The sequence below is a fragment of the Alosa pseudoharengus genome, unplaced genomic scaffold (genome assembly GCF_046254945.1).
Source record: "Alosa pseudoharengus isolate Yale_2024_CS ecotype anadromous, Long Island Sound unplaced genomic scaffold, YU_APseudo_1.1 YU_APseudo_1.1_scf_20, whole genome shotgun sequence".
In the NCBI taxonomy this organism is placed as follows: Eukaryota; Metazoa; Chordata; class Actinopteri; order Clupeiformes; family Clupeidae; genus Alosa; species Alosa pseudoharengus.
Window position 1 is genome coordinate 11,992,654 of NW_027468664.1, and position 22,391 is coordinate 12,015,044.

Consider the following 22,391-nt stretch of genomic DNA (forward strand, 5'->3'; position numbering starts at 1 on the left):
TCATAATCTACGCTGGCTGCAAATTCCATTTGCGTCTAGATTTCTAGGCTAGTCGTAATCCAGTTTTTAATTAACTACAACAATTTGTTTGTGGCATACATAAGAGAGTAGTGTCTTAAAATAGCTTATCTGGATTTCCTTGTTTTTCTGCTTTGAAGACAACCATGAACACAGATTACACAACTACTAAGGATTAGTAAACACTTTATTGGTGGTGACAAGATATTGACAAATTGTGAAAGTTTGTCCCAACATATCAAAAATAAATCAAGTACTCACAAAGACATCTCAATCCAGAATGAGAGAAATCCATTCATATGTTTGGCCTTAATACAGTGGGATCTGATTAGAGATTCTCATTCCAGATGGTGGCGCCAAATCAGCAGAATTGATCTCAAGATAAAATCACTGGAAACATTTTCATAAAATTTGTACAGGGTGACATTTGAAGGGCTCTGACAGTAAATGTCCTTAGTCATCTATGCAGAGTCATTAATTCAAATTAGCCTTAGGGTTAAGATAATAAATTAAAAGGCTGCCAATGACATAACCGATCACTTGAAACCGCCTTCATGAGCCTGACCTACGCTAACTTGGTAACACACCCAACTCCTGAACCCCTGCAACACACACACACACACATTCACACTTCATGAGCTATGTTAAATTCAAATTCATAGATCTGATCTAAGTAAATAAAACAAAAAATAAAAATGTATAAACATTGGAATCAAAATCCTCAGACCTATATTTAATGTAACTCCCAGTAAACTCCACCCTAATTATTACTGCATATTAGCGTTCACTGTCTAATCAGATATCGTTATCCATTTTGTCAGAGGTATAATGTATAACAGTTTTCCCAGGACAACAAATCCATGAACAAAAACTTTTAACAGAATCATTTAAAAACAGAAACACAATGACTAGGACAGGCAGGTGATTTGGGGCCTTGGGTCTGTCAGAATTGCATTGACACAGGGAACAGGACAGCACAGGACATCAGTGGTTCAATCATCACAAGGAACATTGTCTCTTTTTTTCTTTTTGCTGTCAAAAATATTCATCTAAATCTGTTCAATCTATTGGTCTTTTCTTGTCACGTGCACCAATATTAGAATTGCTTTTAATCTTTCCCCCAATAACTGGGGGGGTTCTAATTAAATACATGTTTGATACAATGCAAACAATAACAAAGGTGAATACGTTATGGGCAGCTCAAGGTTTCTCATTTTGATGCACCCACGTGGAATTGGATGACATTGATTATCCAAGGAACAATTAACTGGCAGGCATTCTATGTAAGATTCCAATAGCAACAAGGCAGGAGTTAAGGGTGGCTGTACTGGTGGTGGTGTCTGTTTTTAAAAACAAACAAACATGTAAGTTCAGGTAGTACAACAAGTGCAGAAGTGTGGCACTGCATTCCCACGTGCAATAGACAGATCTGGTCGCTTTTATTTGACAAAGCAAATGACACATTTTGATCTTCAGACAGCACATGAAATTTGATAAGCAGTTTGGGAGAGTTGTGAGATGAGTGCCAGCAATGGAACCGCCACAGCGCCCCCTATCGTTAATGGATATGCATGCACTGAGAATCCGAGCCCTCCTGCGTTCTTGTCACACATTCTCCATTTCACTCCAAACTTCAAAATATAACACTTTGGGACTGATTCAGCAGACACAAGTTCCTGGTTTTTTGACCAATACAGCTGGTTTGTTGGGTGCATGTGGAATTTTGCATCGGTTTTTCTGAAGCATTTGTAGACACAACAGACGTATGGCCGAAGTCTGAAATGAAAAGACTGGTGCATCTGAAACCAGGGGACTACAAACCAGGTGTCTGCCAGATCACATCCCTTAATTCATGAAAATCTCACAACATTTAAAAGAGAGGAAGGGAAGAAAGAAAAAAAAATCACAGTCGCCATTAAATAAAAATTCCTCAAATCAACCTTTTCTTAACACAAAATGATGGATTTACCTCAATATCCAACCACTCTATAATATAAACCAGCACATCATCTGACATTCCAAATAATTTTAAACCAATAAAGCTTTTTTTTTCCCACAAATCCTAACAAAAGAAAAATTGGCTGATACTTTGAAGTCAGGTTCACACTCAGTATTTCTTTTTTTATATATATATATATAGGCAACAGTTTTTTAGGCTTCTGACATTTTCCCTTGGAATTACCAGTCAACTGAAGCCCCTTCCCCAAATCCCACCCCACAAACTACAGTTTCCTGTCTCTTCGAGTGGGTTAACCAATCCCTGTACTCATCCTCTGGCCAAGTGGCCACACCCACATGGAGAGCACGTCTTTTGATTGGGGCCTAGGTCGATGGGGAGGGGCATGATCACTGGCGAGCGATGGCCCGTCCCCACACAAGTCCTTTATCGGCACCACGTTTTCCCCCCAGCTTTGGATGGGCGTCATTAGCGATTCACTTTTAAGTGCTGAAGCTGCTCCTATGCTAAGCTCTGTCTGTTTTGTAGTAAGTGGCACGGATGACCGCTCTTTTCTTCTTCTGTGTCCTTTCAACCCTCGGTCCAACTTCCAGTTTTTACAGTTTGGCGCGCTGAAAGAATGCCTTTCGAGAAAAGGGGGGGGGTGTGTGAAAAAAACACCGATTCATTAAATAAATACTACATAGAATGTGTAAGTGAATATTGTGTACCAGAAATGACCGTACCTTCATGTAGTTTTTCAGAACCTTGACATCAGGCTGCTGAAGCACTTGACAGAGTTCCTGGAAAGTTGAAAAGTTAGCAATTGTGCGGTTTATAAACCCTTATACATAATTTTGTAAAGCAAGCTAGTGTTACAGGAAAGCAGTCTGGTTGTGGTAATTATAAAATAAATAGTCACCAAAGCACCTGTTGCAGGGTCAAAATGAGCTCCATCTTACCTGTGTGATATCTGGTGATACTTGCAGGGAGGGCAGGTACTCCTGCTGAAGAAACTGAATGAACTCTGGCCCCTAAAATCATAAACAAGATGGTAGCTTTTCATTAAAAACTTAATTGGTCACAATGATTGGTGGTATCATTCATTATTAGCTTTTCATACAAAATAGCTCTTCAAAATGTATTGGTATCAGAAATTGTTTTGTTGATTTCCAGATGTGTCATTATAAATGCATGTACATGTACATACCCTCTTGAGATGAATCATTTTCAAGGTAAGAGTACACTCTGATAATGTCTGGAACACACACAAAAGAGGTGGCGGGTTATAAAAATGCATTTAAAAAAACTGGGGCTTGACATTGAGGATGTTGTGGATATGCTGAGGAATGCCTCAAGGCCTTTCACTCACAAGGACAGTCTGGGCATCGGAGAGGTCAAAGGTCGGTTTGAGAGGAGCTAGGAAGCATGCTGGGACAATGTGCTTGTAGATGAAGTCTGGAAATCCAACCAGGCCATCTTTGCCACCTGAGGAGAAAAGGCCGGCAGAGCAGCATACCTCAGTGTTAGATGGATTACGCCTCGCTCTCTACACCACAGCTGTTACATTTATGTTCTGTAAAATATTGCACTGCTTCTATAGCAACAACAACGCTGTAGGCTATTTCCAAGCAAGTCCAAACATTTTCACTTTGCTTGACACAGTTTTACTTGTACTTAATTTTAAACACCCAAGATCCGGTGGCGGTGGTAGTGTAGTGGTTAAGCAGCTTGGCTAGCGTGCAGTAGCCTGAAAGTTGTCGGTTCAATTCCCGGCTTCCACCGTTGTGCCCTTGAGCAAGGCACTTAACACCAAGTTGCTCCGGGGACAATGTGATCCCTTGTAATATAGCTGACATATGTAAGTCACTTTGGTCAAGAGGTTGGAGGCTCTGCAGTAGTAGTTCTGACCAGTAGTAACGTACCCCAGAGCTCCACAAGCTTGGTGAGGATGATGAAGCAGGTCTTCTGGGCGATGGGGTCGGGAAAGTCCACTGCCCCCTGGATGATGGTGAACAGCACTCGCTCCACGTTCTCAGCCCCTGGGGGAGACAGAAGGGGATTGGCTCAGTTTCACACAGGTATGTACATGTATGTCGCATCAGGGCTTAAAGTTCTCAAGACACTGGTGGAATTCAGGCGTGGGCCAGGCTGTTCAAGATTTGAAAATAGGTAATTACATATAATAGGTTTGAAAATGTTTGATAACTTCAGGCACATAATATATATTCCTTGCTTTATGCCCTGAGTAACATGCATGAGCACATATGAACATGACTTTCTTAATGCATTTCGGCTGATTCATTTGTCTCCTGTGCCAGCCCCGGAGATATGTGAGCTGCTATATACGATGACGTGCTAGAACATGAGCAGAGATATCAAAGTCTATTAATTCTCTCTGCCAGTTGCAAACAGTAATACCCACGACCTTAGTTGATGCTTAGGAATATTTCATAGATAATATTTGCATGAAATTCCTAAGCAGAGGTGGAAGTCATGTTCAACTCCATAGGGTCAAGTAATCTCTATACTGGTAGTACTTTTATACCAGACACCACTGGTTCATTTAACTATTCTAGCAACACCCCTAAAAGGCCAAAATCAACCCTTAAAAAAAACATGTATATCTACCAATGTGTATGAACTGGATGGTAGGTTTTAAGTTGCCTTGTCCTCACTCGAAACAAACACATGCGAAGACTTGTCGGTTTCACGCACTGGGGCGCCCGTGCTGGCCCACTCACCCTGATTGGCCATGACCTCGTTCATGCCGCTGCCCGTGACGGTCTGGATGAAGCTGAAGTAGCTCCTCCTGAGCATCTGCTTGTCCAGTGCCGCCGTCTGGTCGTTCTCCTCCGCTGGCCGGCCCAGCACCTCAAAGATGGCCAGCACCAGAGGCATGAACACCTGCTGCAGGAACGGAGACACCTGACCCTACACACACACACACACACACACACACACACACACACACACACACACACACACACAGGGAGGAGGATCAGGTTAGTCAGAACCGTAAACAACTACAACTTCTGCTAGTCATAGGACCATGACCATAATGTCACCACAATTCACCAACATGCCTTATTTTCTCTTTTTTAACATACATTAAGTTAATGCGTATGATAATGTAGAATATACTACATTATATTCCTTACACTTTACACCCTGCTTAAACCATTACACATTACACCACTTAAAAAAAAAAAAACTAATTTTCATATCTTTGTCATGTATAGGAGCCCAGAGTCAAACCTGTATTTACCTGCACTTAAATCACTTTCAATTTAACGGCTAAATGCATCCAAAGAGTAGTACAAATCCACCCTAATTAACCCCGAGCTCCTGGCCCTGTGCAATGTTGTAAACGTCCACTTTCGTACTACAATCTCCGGTGAACTGCCCATCCCTGACCCTGTGCTGCCCTACCTTGAACTTGGCGGTGATCTGGCTGATGAGGGGGATGAACTCCTGCAGGTCCTTGGGCTCGCAGTCTTTGAGCATGTGCTCCGAGGCGGAGGGGATGAAGGGCAGCACCTCCTCCTCCAGGCAGATGATCATGCGGTGCAGGAAGGAGCGCACGGCACCCCTCAGGGCCCCCCGCTGCACCGGGCAGCTCAGCGCCGGCAGGAAGCACTGCAGGCAGTCGCGGTACACCTCCGAGCAGCCGCACTGCTTCACCGTCTGCTTGTTGCTGAAGGCCTTGCTGGTGCGGCTGGAGGGAGGGGGGGGGGGGGGTTAAAGTGTTTGATTCTGGCAAATGGAGGCTGATGCTTTGAGAGCAGCCAATGAAATTACACCACTCCCCCTTTGTTGCTGCAGATGTGACAGGTTGATTGGCTGGAATAGTGCATAGACCTATTCAGACAGGATTCATTTTTCATGGGGAGCCGGAGTGATATAATTTTACCACAGGATGTCTGTAGTTATCCAATTGTTTGCTTCTAATTTATAGGAATAAATACAAACAGACCAGACAGCTTGAAGACAGTGACCCATGAACTGGACAAGAAGGTGATTAGCTGTATGTGTGCATGCATGTGTGCATGTGTGTGTGTGTGTGTGTGTGCATGTGTGCATGTGTGCGTGTGTGCATGTGTGTGTGCATGTGTGTGTGTGTGCGCGTATGTACCTGGCAAAGCCGACAGCGTGGCTGAGACAGTCGGCGAGCACAAGCTGCCTCTCCTCGTCGGCCTCCTGCGGCAGCTTGGCGAGCAGCAGGCGGAAGCCGTCCATCAGCGGCGTGAGGAGGCTGCGCATCAGCGCCTGCTTCCGCTCCGCCGGGCTCTCGCCGTACACGATCAGCACACCCGCCGTCTCGAAGATGAACAGCTGGTCGTCGCTGGTCAGCATCGCCGGAAAACCGTTTTCCTGGGATGGGGCGGGGCAGGGGGGGGACAAAGGTCAATATGGAATGAGCTACAGTCATGTTCTGTGTGTGTGAATATATATATGGGGCGTTGTTTTGAGATGTGATGTGCTGGGGTGAAATGAGTTACAGCCATCTTCTATGTACGTGAGTGAGTGCGTTGAGTGGGTGAGTGTATATATGTATATATTTCTGTGTATATACAGTACATGACATTATTATCCATAATCCGTATAATTAAGTGTGTATATATATTTAGGTGAATAAAGATATACAGGTTATACTTATGATATATGACTTACTGGAGGAGCCAGTTCCAGCAGGTCTTGTATCCTGCTCAGGATGTCCTCAATGAAGGCATTCATATGTTTGCTGTTTATAAATAAATAAAGTACACAAACATGTCAATACAACACAATAACATTCATTAGCATAACTCCTCTTCATCAGGTCACACATAAACTGGATACATATTTGGACATATTTGACATAAATCTGCTGTACTGCCTCACCAGGTGGAACCCAAACTACCAAAATACTGTTTAATAACAAGTGGTGGTTCTTAAACACGTCATAGCCAATTTAACTCGACATCCCAAGTCTAACTGAACCAACTTCAGCTCTAATTCACTCAGTGGCCATGTGGTTGAGCTGTGTGCTTTGTGAGAGTCCAGAGCTGGGCACTGATAAGTATGCACGGTCAGAATGTCAGAATGAGAATGTCTGAGTGGAGTGTAAGGGCAGTGGTGGTCAGCCTGCAGGCTTGCGGACTTACTGCAGGGTTTTGACGAAGCGGGAGAAGAGGTATGCCACGCGGCTCCTGACCTTCGGACTGCTGTGCCTCAGACCCCGGTGGTCCAAAAATGCCATCTGAGAAGGAGAGGGGGTAGCAGACAGGAGCACAGTGAGTGAGAGTGTGTGTGTGTGTGTGTGTGTGTTTGAGTGTGCAAGTGTTTGTAATGCAGTGAGAGTGACTGAGGGCGCATGTAAGAAAAATGGAATCCTTCACTAGAATAAAAGTGGCATACACTTCTTTCTGCAAATGCCCTTTTCTCATAATTTCATCTTCAAAAAACATGTGACAACTATTAACTTACTGAATTGGACCTTTTCACCTAACTCAAGGTGACAAGACTCCACACACTCTGTATGCAAAGACAGACACACACACACACATACACACTCACCAGGACGTTTGGAATGTGCTGAGGCTCCACAATGAAAAACTTGTCATAACGCACAACGGTCTCAAAGAACTCCAGCGTCACAGAGGAGTGCTGGTACTCACTGACCCCACTGTTGACCAGCTGTAAACAGACAGACAGACAGACAAACAGACAGACAGACAGACAGGCACACAGTCAGACATGCAGATCTCACAACACACAGTCCGTTAAAAAACACTTTTGTTCACTGTAATGGGTGCCGGCTGTGGTAGTCTCTGCCCCTCTTCCCTGAGAGGGTCACTCACCGTCCTCATCATCTCCTGCAGGGTGGAGGCCTTGGTGGCGTCCCCGGTAAAATGGGCGCCGTGGGACGCAGGCAGGGCCTCTCCCAGCATATACAGCAGCCGAATGGCCACCTCCACCTCCATGAAGGGAGCCGTCTGCCAGCTCCTGAGAACAAACAACAGCACAGGTGACCGGTCAGAGGTGCGCGTGTGCGTGTGGAAAAGCACTACATAAATACATTCCATTTACGTCAACAAAAATGGTTATGGGGGTATTTAGCAGAATATTTTATCCAAAGCGACTTAGAATATTAGTATAACAATAAAAGTAAATATTACAATATTTTTTTAAAAATGGCTTTTGAAGTCAGTTCCATTCTGGTCAAATGAAGATTGCAGAGTACAGTGCTTCAGAGGATGAGGATCAAAAGAACAGGAAAGCCTCAAAAGGGGAAGCATCTGCCCACTCAAAAATGCACTGATTTATTTATGCGCTCAGTCATTCCAACTCCATGAGAACACATAGATTCCATCAATATTTCACTGTTCATGAATTAACCAAATCCCATGGTTTCAAATATCCAACAAAAATGCAGAAATTATATGTAACAACAATATTCACTGCATGATACATGATTTATTAAAAGGTGACATGTAAGAATTGAGGTAAAAATATCCAAAAAATGAGCTACACGCATCAAAAGAATGAGAAGAAATAAGGGCGATGATGTCATTAAAAAAAACAAGGTATAGTGCTGCAGAGATATCAACCTGAATTAGCATGCTAAATTACTAGCCACAGCCCGACAGGTGTCATAATACCAGTTTCGGCCATGGGAGGCATTATGCGGGCAACATAACCACCAGCCAAACTGCATTACACGTTTCTCGGTTATTACTCTAGGGTAGACCAACTCACTTTCTGGAGGTATACTGCCCCCATCGTTTATGGAATGTGGAGTATGAACTGATTTTTTGGCGGACATTACACATGCCATCTTTAAGTAAGGGTTGATAATAAAGGCAAATTCTAAGTGTTGCCATAAATATTACTTTGATAACATTTAGGCTTAACAGAGGCCCACTGTGACCAGTCCAGCCCTGTCCAGTGCATGCAGACTTACTGTAAAGTGTTGTTGAAGACCCTGCGCACAGCTTCGAGGAGCAGCTCGGGGGAGACCTGGGCCAGGCGGTCCAGCAGCATCTTCAGCTGCTTGCGGTACTCCACAAACATGGCCTCGTCCTCCCCCTACACCAGGCAGAGGAGGGAGAGCACAGGTCAGACAAGGCCAACGCCAGAAAGGAGCCAATACACGGCAAGGCAGGTTTGTGCCAAAATGGAAGGCATCAGTACTAAAAGTACTGAGGTATTAAAATGTAAGGCACCAGTACTAAGAGTATTGAAAGTACTGAAATAAAATTAAAATGGAAGGTATTACATTAGTGCTAAACTACTTCAGTAGAACTTTTAAGAAAATATTAAACCTAGCAGAAGTCTTCACAGCACCATGATCAAGACCATGAACCTCTTACCTCATTTTCGAAGTTGTACTCGTCATCATAGGTCAGTTTCTTCATGACCGCCAGCATGATTGCCTGTTAAAAAAGACAACATTAGGAGGCACTGTAACGTTACACAAGGAAGACCAACAACATGGACAGAAAACATGAGATGAAACTATTTCAGAGTAGCCTTACCTCCACATTAGCTTTCTGTTGGTCAGTCAGAAGCGGAAGCTGTAAAAAGCACATGCAATGTAAGTTAGCTCATGTTTCACTCTTCAGTGATTCAATGCCACCTTTTCAGCTGTGTTTTCCATCCATGTAAAAAAAGAATAATAGTACTATAGACTACAACTACCAGTTTTACATCTAAACATATTGATTCCCCTCACATACAAGCACCTGGCTCACATGCATGTATGCATTACATAGCCAGCGCAAAACCATAGCACCTGTGCGTAATAAATACGTAAGAGATAATGGATGACACGGCGTTCGGTTAACAGAATAATGCACGTTCGAGGTGGTAATGCGGCCCGACGTAGCAGTGGAGCGTAAGAGAAGTTATTCATTGCATACTGAATCCAATTTTTTTGTAGCACGTCATACTATACAACCAAAGAGCTGTGTTTCATATAAATGCAGACAGAGTAATAATTCACAAAATATTATGATTTAAATAATCAGAACCAAAAGTGCTTCCTCTGGAACCAGGTAGACAAATCAGAGGCCCCACCTGTTTGAGGACATGCAGGTACTCGTAGCAGAAGCCCACGATGTTGGCCGAGATGTCGTCGTCCTCGTGCACAAGCAGCTGCAGCATGAGTGGCACCTTGGCCTCCAGTGCCCGCAGTGTTTCCGTGGCAACCTTGACGTTGCCTGCCTTGTGGAGCTTGGTCCAGCTGAGCACCAGCGACTGGCCCATGCCGTTGACCAGCCGTGAGAACTTGGCCAGGAAGTCCACATCTTCCTCCTGGAGGAAACCGGTGTGTATGTGTTTGTGTGTATGTGTGGTGGAGGTAGAGGAAACAGAAATCTAATCTTTAACCTCTGCGCTCACAGAAATACAGCATAATGTCAACCAATGACTGTCTTTACTGAATGGTTTCACAATCTTTTGACCACTGTGCAACAAGCTGGTATATTGATTCAAGAGTTTCCAATAAATTCAGAAAATTCTTCAAATACAATTTTTTTCTTTTATTACAGTACATGTCAGCCTCAGCATAAGCAGTGATAAAGTTTGGTGTATGACCATACGAGTCATTGACAGCACTTTCAAACTCTCAAAGCTACAAAAGAATCTTCAGAAAAGTCTTTGGTCAGCTTCAGACTCCAATTACTCCAAAATATAAACTTTAATAGTACCAACATTTCAGCCATTTTCTTTTTTTGTTCTCTTATTCAGCCCTAGTCTAACTTGCATCATACCTGTTCCACATTGAAGAAGCCGGCTGACTGCAGCACTTGGCACAGTAGCTCCACCAGCTTGGTTTTGTCAACAGGATCCATGCCTTTGTTGACAATTTCAAACAGGCAGTCGCAAGCCTCCTCTCTCAGGTCCTCCACAGACATCTGACTCAGCAGCAAGTTAACAAACCTGCATGAGCAGACAATAGAAAGGAGGGGTCAGTACACCTGGTCAAGGGCCCTGATCTGGGGCTTATCAAGCCTATGAGTCAAACATCAAAGAAAATGCTTTCACGGGTAAATTGTGGTTGTAAATGTTAAGTGTGTGATTTGTAAACACAAAAAGACAGGTTTATCTTACAATATTATTTAAGCCCCAAATTCTACACTCACCACAGTCCACATGAGTTAGTTAAGTTATACTGTATAGTCCTGTAGGATGTTCCTATTGGAAATGTGTTCTCTGCATTTTACCCATCCGTGGGTAGTGTACACACATTCATACATACACTCAGAGCAGTGAGCTCACTAGGAGCACTCCCGCACTAGGAGCACACATACACACCCGGAGCAGTGGGCAGCCCTTAATCCAGCGGCCGGTGAGAAGTTGGGTGTTAGGTGCCTTGCTCAAGGGCACCTCATCCGTGGATGTGGGTTTTACATTACCACACGTAACAGTGAATTTGATGTCAATTACCAGTTTCATCTGGGTCAAGCAGTAAGTAACCATTGTATGCCTAAAACCTGAAATGGCTTTTAGTGATTAATTCTGCCTATAATTTAAATATTACAGTTGTGTATGGTGCTGTTGCTTATAAAATTTCTTTCTGGCCTACATACAAAAAATTAATGTATGAATGAAGGAATTTATGCCATGAATGTGGACTTGAGACTGTGCGCATGACACAATACAGACTAGGGAGTCTGTTTCCTCCTTTGATATCCTTTTAACTTTGATAGTACATGGCCCTTAAAACTTTAAAAGGAGTATTTTATAATTAAGATTCTCTCTACTGCACCAGCTACAGAACTTTTAGTGAACAAACATGACAAAGAACTGCTGCATTTCATATTTGGCGCAATGCTCTTTAGGCAATATTATTTCAACATGTCTAGTCTTTCAGCAGTTCTCTTTAAGGCCTGGTGTTGTCAAACTTTCATTCCCAATTGTATGTGTTTTTGAGGCTTTTACTGTTTGCACTCCTGATTTCTCTTATCTTAAAGCAACACAACGTTGGAATTCCCCTTAATATGAATGTACTGAGTACCCACAGCGCTAAGGGGTACCCGATTTATCAAGGACTAATGACAAGGGTGACATTTCTGGTCAGAGCAACAAAGCTACAGTGCAATATCAGGCATTCTGGGCATGCATCGTTATTAACAATCACGGTTCTGTCAATCATGAGTCCACGTACCATCAAAAGGAGTTTGAAGCCATTATTTCAAGGTAAAGGTTGCTTTAAAACACCAAATACTATGCATCTGGACCGATTCCAAACAAGTCAAACATCTGGCTGCTCCCCAAAAGAGCACATGGTGTTCCTACACGTTAAGCAGGGCTGGAGCAGCCTGGGAGGTGCTGACCTGTCATTGGCGATGAGGTTGAGGTCGATCCAGGACACGTAGGCACCGACCACCTCCAGGCACTGGCAGGTGAGCTCACTGTGGGACTGCTGGTAGGCCTGCAGGATCTGGAACCAGGACTCCACCAGGCTGGGGATGCACTGCTCACGCATGGTGTCTTTGATCAGGGTATTCCGGCGGGTCTCCTGGAGTGAAGTGGAGAGGGGCAGGAGGGGCAGGAGGGGAGGAGGGTAGGGGGTAAAACAGATTTACTGTTATTATTTATATTCCAATTACATTCTAGTGCTGCCGCGATTAGTCGACTTAGTCGACCATGAAAATTAGTCGACGGCAATTTTTTTAGTCGAAGAGTCGTTTTACTATTGACCGCCTATTTATTTTTGGTCTCACACGGCTGTAATGTTATATTAACTCTATGTTATTAACTCTTGAAAAGTACAATGACTGTCTTTGGATGTTAAACAGGCTATTAAGACTTTGGCATGTTTTAAACCCCACTATGCACGCAAGTGTTAACGCCAGTAGCAAAGCTGCGTGCCTGCCTGCTTTCAGCGCAATTAATTATTAGGCAGAGCTAAGTGGGGGGAGCTAAGCTAGTAGGTTACGCTAGTCCAGACTCTGACTAATATAGTAGCCTATTGTGGAAATTGAAATAAATGAAGTGAAGTATTTCACGTTGACAACGCAACGGCGTGTCATTACTGTAATTCATTTATACAAAAAAACGTTAAACCGAACATGCCGCCGCCCGTGATATCAACAATCAAGGTGCGCCTCATTTCCCATGGTCAATAAGTCACGACGCATATTTTTTTAGCAACTGATAAAGTGAAGTAACCTATGTGGTAAGACGCGCAAAGTGCCTGTAGCCTACTTGTTTTGAACATGCTGATGTTAGGCTCATTTGCAAAGTCCTCAACTCCTGTCGCCTTTCAAAGTCCAGCGTTTCTCAAACTATGGGCCACGCGGACCAGCACCGGCCGTAACGTGGACATTGCTGGTCCGGAGCCGTGGAGTGAAATTATTCCCGGGGCTTCGTCTGATAATTTGCTGCGCAACTGATCAAGGAACTGCGGACCGACAGAAAAAGAAAACAAACTTTTCTGCAATCAGTATGAATTACTTGCTAATTTGGTGTCATCAAACATAGAGGCATACAATTAAATGGTGGTATGAGCGTTCATTCAATGTGCGAGAGAAACTGAAACCACTTGATAACTTTGGTAGCAAATCTCCAACTCAACCTATTGGAAAGCTATTTAATTATGAAACTACATTTAATAGAACAATGTGGATTTATGCAACTTCCATAAAAACAGAGCACAGACTATAATACACTATCTAGAGTATTGTATAGTCAAATTTGAATAACGTGGCCAAAAGCTTGTGGCATAATTAAATATGTAAATATTCTTTCCATTTGCCTACCAGTATATGATGCTTGCATGAGGGAAACATCCCAAAACGATGACACCCATATAATTGCTGTTGTTTTGAGAAGTATTTATCATGCAACCATGCAAAGGCAATGGAACTATTCTAATTATATTTTACATTAGTAAAGCAGTCCTCTGATGTGCATGTTTTCAAACTTTTTGTGAACAATGTTAGCACTTTAAACACTGGCTGCTTTGAAGTGCATGTATAACAATATAGCATAACAATAATAATTGTGATGTGATATAATGATAATTTGATGGGGGGTGGGTTCATGTAGGTGGGCCCTATGACCCCAAAGTATGCCATGACCGGGCCTCAGGTCAAATAAGTTGTCTATGTCGATGGCAACACTGGCATACAAATAAAGTCTATCAAAGGTCTGACATTACTGTAGATCTGAAGGTAGCATTTTAAATGGGTGTTTTTTTTTTTAATACATAATGTTTTTGAACAGTTTACTTACAGTAATACAGCTTCTAACAAAAGTAGGGTGATATATATTTTACGTTTTCCATTTAGTTGAGTTCAAAATAAAACGTACACAACAAAATAATAACAAACACTTGATGTAAAAAAAAAATAGTCGTTTAGATTAGTCGACTAATCGAAAAATTAGTCGAAAGATTAGTCGTTAGAAAATTAGTCGTTAGTGGCAGCACTATTACATTCCATTTCTATTAAATTAAATGCATTTATTTAGTGCCAATAATGATGAAATTGTCTCAAGATGCTTTCCAAAGCCTAAACATTATGATTATATTCTGTGATGCACCTTGACCTATAGACCAAAAGACGTCGAAACGTCAGTCGTTTGTGCACCTTAATAAAAAAAAAAAAAGTTTTAAAGTTCTCTGAGTGCTCCGGTCATCCCTGGGTGTAGTCTCTCTGAAGTGACGCAGCCAGTCTTTCTGACTCTTTAGTCCTGGACTGTGAGCACCGATAAGGCTTGAGCGCAAGTGACACCTGTCTTACAGACAAACACTATTACTATTACTAATAGCAATAGTAGTAGTAGTAGTAGTAGTAGTAGTAGTAGTAGTAGTAGTAGTAGTAGTAGTAGTAGTAGTAATGTTTACCTCAACGGAGTGCATGATGTCCCGGTCCACCACCTCAGCATCGATGGCCATGAGGGTGCGCAGGTAGATGTCCACTCCATGAGGGTTTAGTCCGATCAGAGTGAGGATATCGAAGAAGAACTTAGGCCAGTGGGTCAGGTACTCCCGTACGAAGGTCAGGGCGAACACCTGTGCCGCCTTATTCCGAATGAATGGCTTCTCCTGGTGCACGTTCATCAGCTGCATGTGAGAGGAAGAGGCTTAGTTATATGCCAAAAAAAATGTCACTTGATTGAGAAAGCAATTGCAAAAAATGTCTGGCATTCATTCATTTGATTAAACCAATGATATCAGAAAATGCACTGGATGACTGGATGTACATGGTATAACAGTCTGCATGGTGTTGCCACCTGCTTTGAACATTCACATCTGAAGATATTGGGACAATATTGTTTTGGCTGGTGAATTTTTGATTGGCTGGTGGCAGCCATTTTGTTGCGTGAGCAAAATGAAATTTTAGGAGATGTGGGGTGGGGGTAAGGGGGAGGTTCTATTAGCCTAGTGGAGTGGGGCTACATGCCCACCAAGCTTCACATGCCTCGGGTGTTCTGGTGTCAGGACTGGAATCCTCAACCGAAAACTGCTGGGAGGAACTTAGGGACGTATGTGCTAGCGCCGTGGCAGTCCTAATTAAGATAACGATCCTGTAGAATTCTGCAGATTACATGTATGTATATATGGTGAGTGTTATGGTGTAAAAACAAACAAACAGTTGTGAGTCAAGTAGAGGACTCTCCCTCATTATGATATGTATATATAGATTATATACATATACAGTATATGATACTCACACACACACACACACACACACACACACACACACACACACACACACACACACACACACACACACACACACACACACACACACACACACACACACACACACACACACACACACACACACACACACACACACACACACACACACACACACACACACACACACACACACACACACACACACACACACACACACACACACACACACCTGTGTCTGGAGCCACTTCATCAGCGTTTCCCTGATGAGCTGCTGCTGGGCTGCAGTCAGGCCCCCATGCCTGTTCGAACACATAACACATGCAAACATTCTTTCCAGGAACTGGATCCTCCATCAGGCCCCAGTCAGAGGGACCATCCCAGTAACATTGCCATTCATGCACAGTAGTATGGATGTATGGAAGTGTTGAAAAGCAAGCATGTTAAAAACATTATCTTAGTATGGACGGTCCTATTCAGACATTCTTTGTACTAAGAATGAGTGGTATGCTTAGGTTAATGGCAAATTCAACCTTAGCTTTAAAAACAGAGCGGTATACTACATAGCAAGTTACACATAACCAGGCTCTCTTTGTGCAAGATGTCTGGACAAACCCTGAACTAGCGATATGAGGCCATTGGCAATAGATAATTACTTCATTAATCCAAAAGGAAATGTTGGTACTATGATAGTGGTTATCAGTTGCATTATTCAAACCAGGCTTTAGACTCTGGGGAACGCACAGAGCTCCGCCTGTAACGTTTTACAGAAGCTGGTAACCCAGGTATGGTGACTGTTTTCCAAGATAATGATTGGATAATGAAGGAGGTATGGTGACTGCTGGTGTTTTCCAAGATAATGATTGGATAATGAAGGAGGTATGGTGACTGCTGGTGTTTTCCAAGATAATGATTGGATAATGAAGGAGGTATGGTGACTGCTGGTGTTTTCCAAGATAATGATTGGATAATGAAGGAGGTATGGTGACTGCTGGTGTTTTCCAAGATAATGATTGGATAATGAAGGAGGTATGGTGACTGCTGGTGTTTTCCAAGATAATGATTGGATAATGAAGGAGGTATGGTGACTGCTGGTGTTTTCCAAGATAATGATTGGATAATGAAGGAGGTATGGTGACTGCTGGTGTTTTCCAAGATAATGATTGGTTGTAGGCTGTACTTTTACACGTTTTGAGCCTTTATCTCGAACATAACCTGCTCCGGAGTAGGTTAAGTTATAGTATAAATTGCTCTGGTGATCTGGCCCCATCATAAGAGAGCCACCTTCATAACCTTGCAAACCCTGATATTCAGTGCGAGAAACCTCGCTCATCTTGCTGCATAGTATATCCCCCGAAGGTCCCTTTAAAGCATGTGAGAACTAGTCATGGGGTAAACAGATAACGCTCCTGGTCAAACCAGGTCTTTCCCAGTGAACATTGTACTTACCTATATTTGATCTGGTGCTCCAACACTTGGAAGCAAAAGAACTTGACATGGTCGTCACTGTAGGAAGGAAATCACAAACGGGCAAAAAATTAAAACGGAAAAAATGGAAAACGTATTGTATTGTATTGTTTACAAATAATCACTAATGAGACTGTATTTTCTCAAGCAGTTTACCTGTAAAAGCCTTTAGCCAGAGCTTCTGCACACATCTCCCAGGCATCCTGAGACTCCTTCAGTTGCTCAAAATATGCCAGTGCCTAAGAGAGACAAGGAGAGAGATGCACAGGCTTAGAAACAGACAAGCAAACCTGACTAACACCAACATCAGACTGACACAAACACACTACATTCTGAAGCCACCCACACACTTTGCCCCATGGGAACTGGGGCGTAAATACTGGTCGTATCCAAGAGTTCTTTCCCACTGTACCAAACTATAGCACCTCGGGTACTAGCCACATTAACTCCATGTTCCCATTTTCCACTGTTCATGTGCTGAAACCAGAATTTGCAGTACTATATTGCTGAATAATTGAACATATTGCATCATATGATGCTGTATGACCATATAGACTGGCTGATAGGGAGTCACTGGTAGTATTGAATTTTGGCCAGAGATCATTTTTCGTCTCTTGACACTTATCTATGCTGCATCTAGAATGCATGTTGGAGTATTTCCTCTTTGAAAGACAATGTGTACCAATGTATTGCGCAAAACCCTTTGTAGATACACAATGGACATTGTTAGTTTGGTTCATTGCATTTATATTCCTAATTTCTGTTGCATTTCATCACGAACATCCCTAGGACAACGCTGTCTCAAGTTTGTGGAAAACCACAGGCTCCTAAGCCCACTTAAGACTTTTATGTAAATATTTTTCAACTTCTTCCCTATGAGATATGGATGAATATCACTGAGCGGTGCCTTTTGCTGTCCTGGACATGAATAACTCATAGTTTGTCAGGTCAACATGACATAAATGAAAGAAACAAAACTCATTTGAAAGAATTTGTTATATTTGTCTATGCATGTTGTATTCAGAGAAAACATTACCTGGCCATTTTACATGCATTTTCTAGATTGTTTTTTTTTTTCTTCTTTTCAGTTTTATATAAAAGAATGCATGATATGTTGCCATGTCCCCATCACTATGCATTAAAGTTTAAAGTGAATAAAACATAGTAAAACCCTAAAAAATATATTTCTTTCCAATTGCTTTCAAATGATTGTTTTGCTAAACAAGATATTACTCCACTCACAATGAGAATCTGGTGATATGAATCGTGCTTTTCTTTACTAAAGGAGAGGAGTTTTTGTGTGTGCCTGAAATGATTGTCCACCCTGTCGTATTGGGAAATATGCCCCTTTAAGAAAAGGTTACCCTCTCTAATAAGATCAGGATGTAGCGAATCGCTCCAGGTCCACCACAAAGGAACGTAGACATGATCACGCCAATGCGTTTATCTGGTTTTATTCACTGTTTGCAGTTTCTCATCACTGGAAGGACAACAGTTTTTCTTCTCCCTTCAGTGGTGGGAAATTCACCTGCTGAAGTTAGTGACCAGTTGACCTTCTTACTGACAAATTGTCTGTATAAGCAAAGTCCTTTTAGGCAAGTCCCTCCACTCGGCAGCCATATGGCAACGCTTTTTGGGCACTCATCGGGCATCCATCTCGGCAGAAATGCACGTGCGCAAGGCTTCACGACACCAATCTACTGCAATCTTGCTTCAGCGGCGAGATCACAACACATGATTGGCACGATGTCTTCACAACACAGCACATGATTGGCTCAATGTATTCACATGTCAACGTTTTGCTGCGGAAGGGGTGTGATATGCGTAGACAACTGCCATATTGGCATTACAAACTAAGCCCATGCATTTCTATGGAGGATTTTTTGAGTGCTGTGTCTCCTCATTAGAAAGTCTCTGGTATGCTTACTTGCTCTGCCCAAGCTTAAAATGTCCACCGTGTCGGGACAAAAATGCCAGATGTGATTACAATACAATATTTTCATATTATGCAGGTATAACTAACTATACCAAAGTCTCTTCTACAACAAGTCTAGATAGTGACCCAGTGACAGTTTGTTGGGAGTAAAAACGTTAACTGAAGGTGAAAATGTCCACCCTGTCAGAAATCAGAATATTGTCTGAATATTGTCCCATAATTATCTGAAAATAGGTATGGGAGCTCAGCTAAAAGATATCTCCACAACGTGAGTATCTGCTACTTAAGATAAAACATAAATAGAATAGAAAATTAAGACCAAAATGGCAGTTGTGAGAGGTGAATGGCACTCTCCAGTGATATCCACCCATATTTATAGCCATAAGTTGCAACAAAATTGCAATACAAATGCCAAGGGAAACCTGTAAACATTAGATAAACATTTCATCTCTGATTACATCAGGCAACTCGTAATCTGTAAATGAAAGAGTACCAGAGCCGCATGATAGACAGATATCACTCCAACGCCGCATGATATACAGAGGTCACCCCAACGCTGTCTGATCAAACTGAACACTGAGCTTCATTCAAATCACAGGTAGTCACAGGATCAGTAACTTCATGCCAATGCCAAAATAACATTTTATAACCACTAAAAGAAATAATCACACGCAACTGGCCAGTATAAACAGCAACATGACTAATCTGAAGAAAGATTGGTAGATACTGACTGCTCATCAGAGCAATGATCAATCTACCAGAACAAGGCAGTCTCTTAAGTGAAGTAAAGCAAAAGTACCATCAACGAAAATGAACCAGTGATTTATACATCATAGAACATTTATCAAACTCCATGATAAATGAAAGTAGACAAACTACACTGACAACAATAGAGTCCCGAAGCCATGACGCAGCGTTGCCAAGGCAGCAATTTCACTGGATCTAAACAAATCAATCTACCATTAGAAATCACCATAGCGGTGGCTTTCTTAATCTATTTCAATAGTTTTACAACGTTTCTAAGACGTTAGTATATTTTTTGTACACTGTAGGAATCACATACTACAACATATATTCATACCAACACGATCAAATTCCTGACTACAGAGTTTTATTTTAGCATGGGTTTCCTCCGTAAAAGAGACCTGCATGTAACTTCACAGCATGCGGTTAAAATCCTTAAATTCACGGACGTGTTTTGGCTTTATTTTTTTGGCAAAAAACGTCGCTCTTAACAGCCGCCAGTCTTTGAGAAGACGTGAAATATCCACTGGAATTTTGTTTCTTTCTATTACACCTGCCAGGGAATCCGTGTTATGTGGCTAAGCTGCTGCCTAGCAGGTAATCCACGTTTAAATTGATATATTTATTTTTATTAGCTAGAAATGATATAGAATGATGCCACATGTCTACATTCAATGCTATTTATGCCACTTCGAAAGTTTGTTTAGATCCAGTGATTCTGCCGTCATGGAAACGCTACGTCACACTTCGGGACTCAATTCAACCAACTTCCAATTGTGAACTATCATGCAATGAATAGAACTATCATATACATTAGGGATGGTATACAAAAACACAGCAAACATTCTTACCCTTTGTCGGTAACAAGCATCTGCATTTGGGTTCAACCCCAGCAGCGCTTGCTCATCCATGATGACTGGTGCAGACTGGCAGGCCATCCGTGGGTTAGCTAGTCTTCAATTCAGGTTCCCTCTTTTCCTCTACCAAAAGGCAGATCACACACATCTGGGGATGGGGAGGGGAGAGTGTACAGGGGGGATTTACATAATAGCATGTCACTGAATAATGGCTTTCTCTGATCACTGTTGGTAAATAAAATAAGGTCAACACTCTGAAATCTCATTCACTGCTAAATGATTTAATCAAGTTGCCTCCTGTGGATAAACAGCTTAACTTTCAAGCTTCGAGTTTCAACCTTAATTTCCAGGACAGGTTATACCATAACAAGTGACACAATAGCGGCTACCTGTATTGTCATAGGGATTGCCACTAGAAAAGCAAGCTTATGTAAAAACAGAGCCTCTGCGTGTCTGAACCAACACCATCAGCATAAAGACTTTGCCACTTGTGAGTGATCAAACGTATTGGTGAAATGGGGTAGCTGTTTATCATTGGCTACACTGAATTGGAAACAATTGCCAACACTGGTTGCATTTTCACTGATATGATGCAACGCAACGTCAACATCCAAGTTAGACAGCAATGCCTATTCACGCTAGCGCTGCCTATGGCAGAGTGTGACCAATGAGATGGCTAGCCAAAAACAGTCACACCAAAAACATAAAACGTTAGCTCTACTATTCACTCTGCTAACGCACAATTCGTCCACGTTCACATAACAGTTTATCAATACATAACGATGGTCCTCCTTTCACGACAACCATGTTATCTTTTAAATAACTTTTCAGCCGCAACACATCAGGTTGGCTTTCTCGGAAAGTTGAACATACTGAGTAGCTACCTAGCAATTAGCTAATGTATTATAGCTTGCTAGCATCATGCCTATGTGTCACATGCGCCTTCACTTTACAATAACGTGGCATGGCGTGCAAGTTTCACTAATATAATCAGTGTACGTTCGTGGGATATCACCGGCATACCTTCTAACCAACACATCAGTTGAACGTTAATAATGCGTTTGTGGATGCGTTTTTGTATTTAGGTAAATACAACTCCGGCTAGCTAACGAGCTTGCTAGCCAGCTAGCCACAACGCACCGACAGCTTTTTCTCGCCTATCAGCACGCCTCTCCCTTTCACATTGTGTCAAAAATGCTTGGCAGAAAAGTGTAAAAGGTCCACATGACCAAAGGCCCTTTGTAGCCATGATGATAGAACGACTGTGTACCTTATTGTCGACTTTAAGGAGTCATCCCCCGTTATTCGTAGTCCCCAGTAAAATGAATACTCCAGAAAACACAACTAACGTTAACGTTGCGTTGACGGTCCGGCTTGGCGATTCTCTAGATTGCGGCGTGTCGGCGACTCAAGCGATGGAGCTCAACGGAAATGGGAACGTCACATTTACCTGGGTCACGACCGCAGGAAGAAATTCCCCCGGTGTTTTCGTCAAAAGCCTACAACAAAGATGCTTCAGTTTAATTTTAAGTTTTGCTGTATCAACCATCTTTGTTTACAAATATACATTCTTTGTTTTGTCAAGATTTTGCTGTAGTTTTATTGTATTGTTATTGAATAAACATGGCTACCTGAGATTTCACTTGATGTTATCTGCCGTGATTCCACCAGAAAATGTGTTGAAAATGTTCGTTCTATCAAAATGGTCCATCGTTATTATTATGCCATTATGTCGACGTGCAAATATCAAATTACATGTACCTAGCCTTAACCCTAAATGCCCCTTTGCAGAAATAA

At 42.3% G+C, this 22,391-nt stretch overlaps 1 protein-coding gene across 2 annotated transcripts; it reads right to left on the bottom strand.

The window, feature by feature from the left end:
* Nucleotides 1–187: 187 nt before the first annotated feature.
* xpot (exportin, tRNA (nuclear export receptor for tRNAs)) lies at nt 188–22,019 on the bottom strand. 2 transcript variants are annotated; one of them, XM_076296588.1, is made up of 25 exons: nt 21,865–22,019; nt 20,589–20,742; nt 17,214–17,296; nt 17,040–17,096; nt 15,823–15,892; nt 14,793–15,011; nt 12,277–12,458; nt 10,711–10,879; nt 10,016–10,252; nt 9,475–9,513; nt 9,310–9,372; nt 8,901–9,025; nt 7,798–7,942; nt 7,514–7,633; nt 7,102–7,196; nt 6,629–6,698; nt 6,090–6,328; nt 5,387–5,672; nt 4,699–4,888; nt 3,880–3,996; nt 3,327–3,442; nt 3,165–3,212; nt 2,917–2,988; nt 2,701–2,757; nt 188–2,598 (listed from the first exon to the last, which is right to left on the bottom strand). In XM_076296588.1, the coding sequence occupies exons 2-25, from the start codon at nt 20,673–20,675 to the stop codon at nt 2,572–2,574; spliced, it is 2,913 nt and encodes a 970-aa protein (XP_076152703.1). In that variant the 5' UTR covers nt 20,676–20,742; nt 21,865–22,019; the 3' UTR covers nt 188–2,571. The 2 variants fall into 2 exon arrangements, with proteins under 2 accessions (XP_076152703.1, XP_076152702.1); XM_076296587.1 differs by having other exon boundaries at nt 12,277–12,461.
* Between the last annotated feature and the right edge of the window lie 372 nt (nt 22,020–22,391).

Excerpts from the sequence above, each read along its gene's own strand:
- xpot (XM_076296587.1), bottom strand. The coding sequence starts at position 20,675 with ATGGCCTGCCAGTCTGCACCAGTCATCATGGATGAGCAAGCGCTGCTG. Across the intron at positions 6,329-6,628 it reads TGCTGGAACTGGCTCCTCCA|GAAAACGGTTTTCCGGCGAT; the intron begins GTAAGTCATATA and ends GCCCCATCCCAG. Across the intron at positions 3,443-3,879 it reads CAAGCTTGTGGAGCTCTGGG|GTGGCAAAGATGGCCTGGTT; the intron begins GTACGTTACTAC and ends TTTTCTCCTCAG.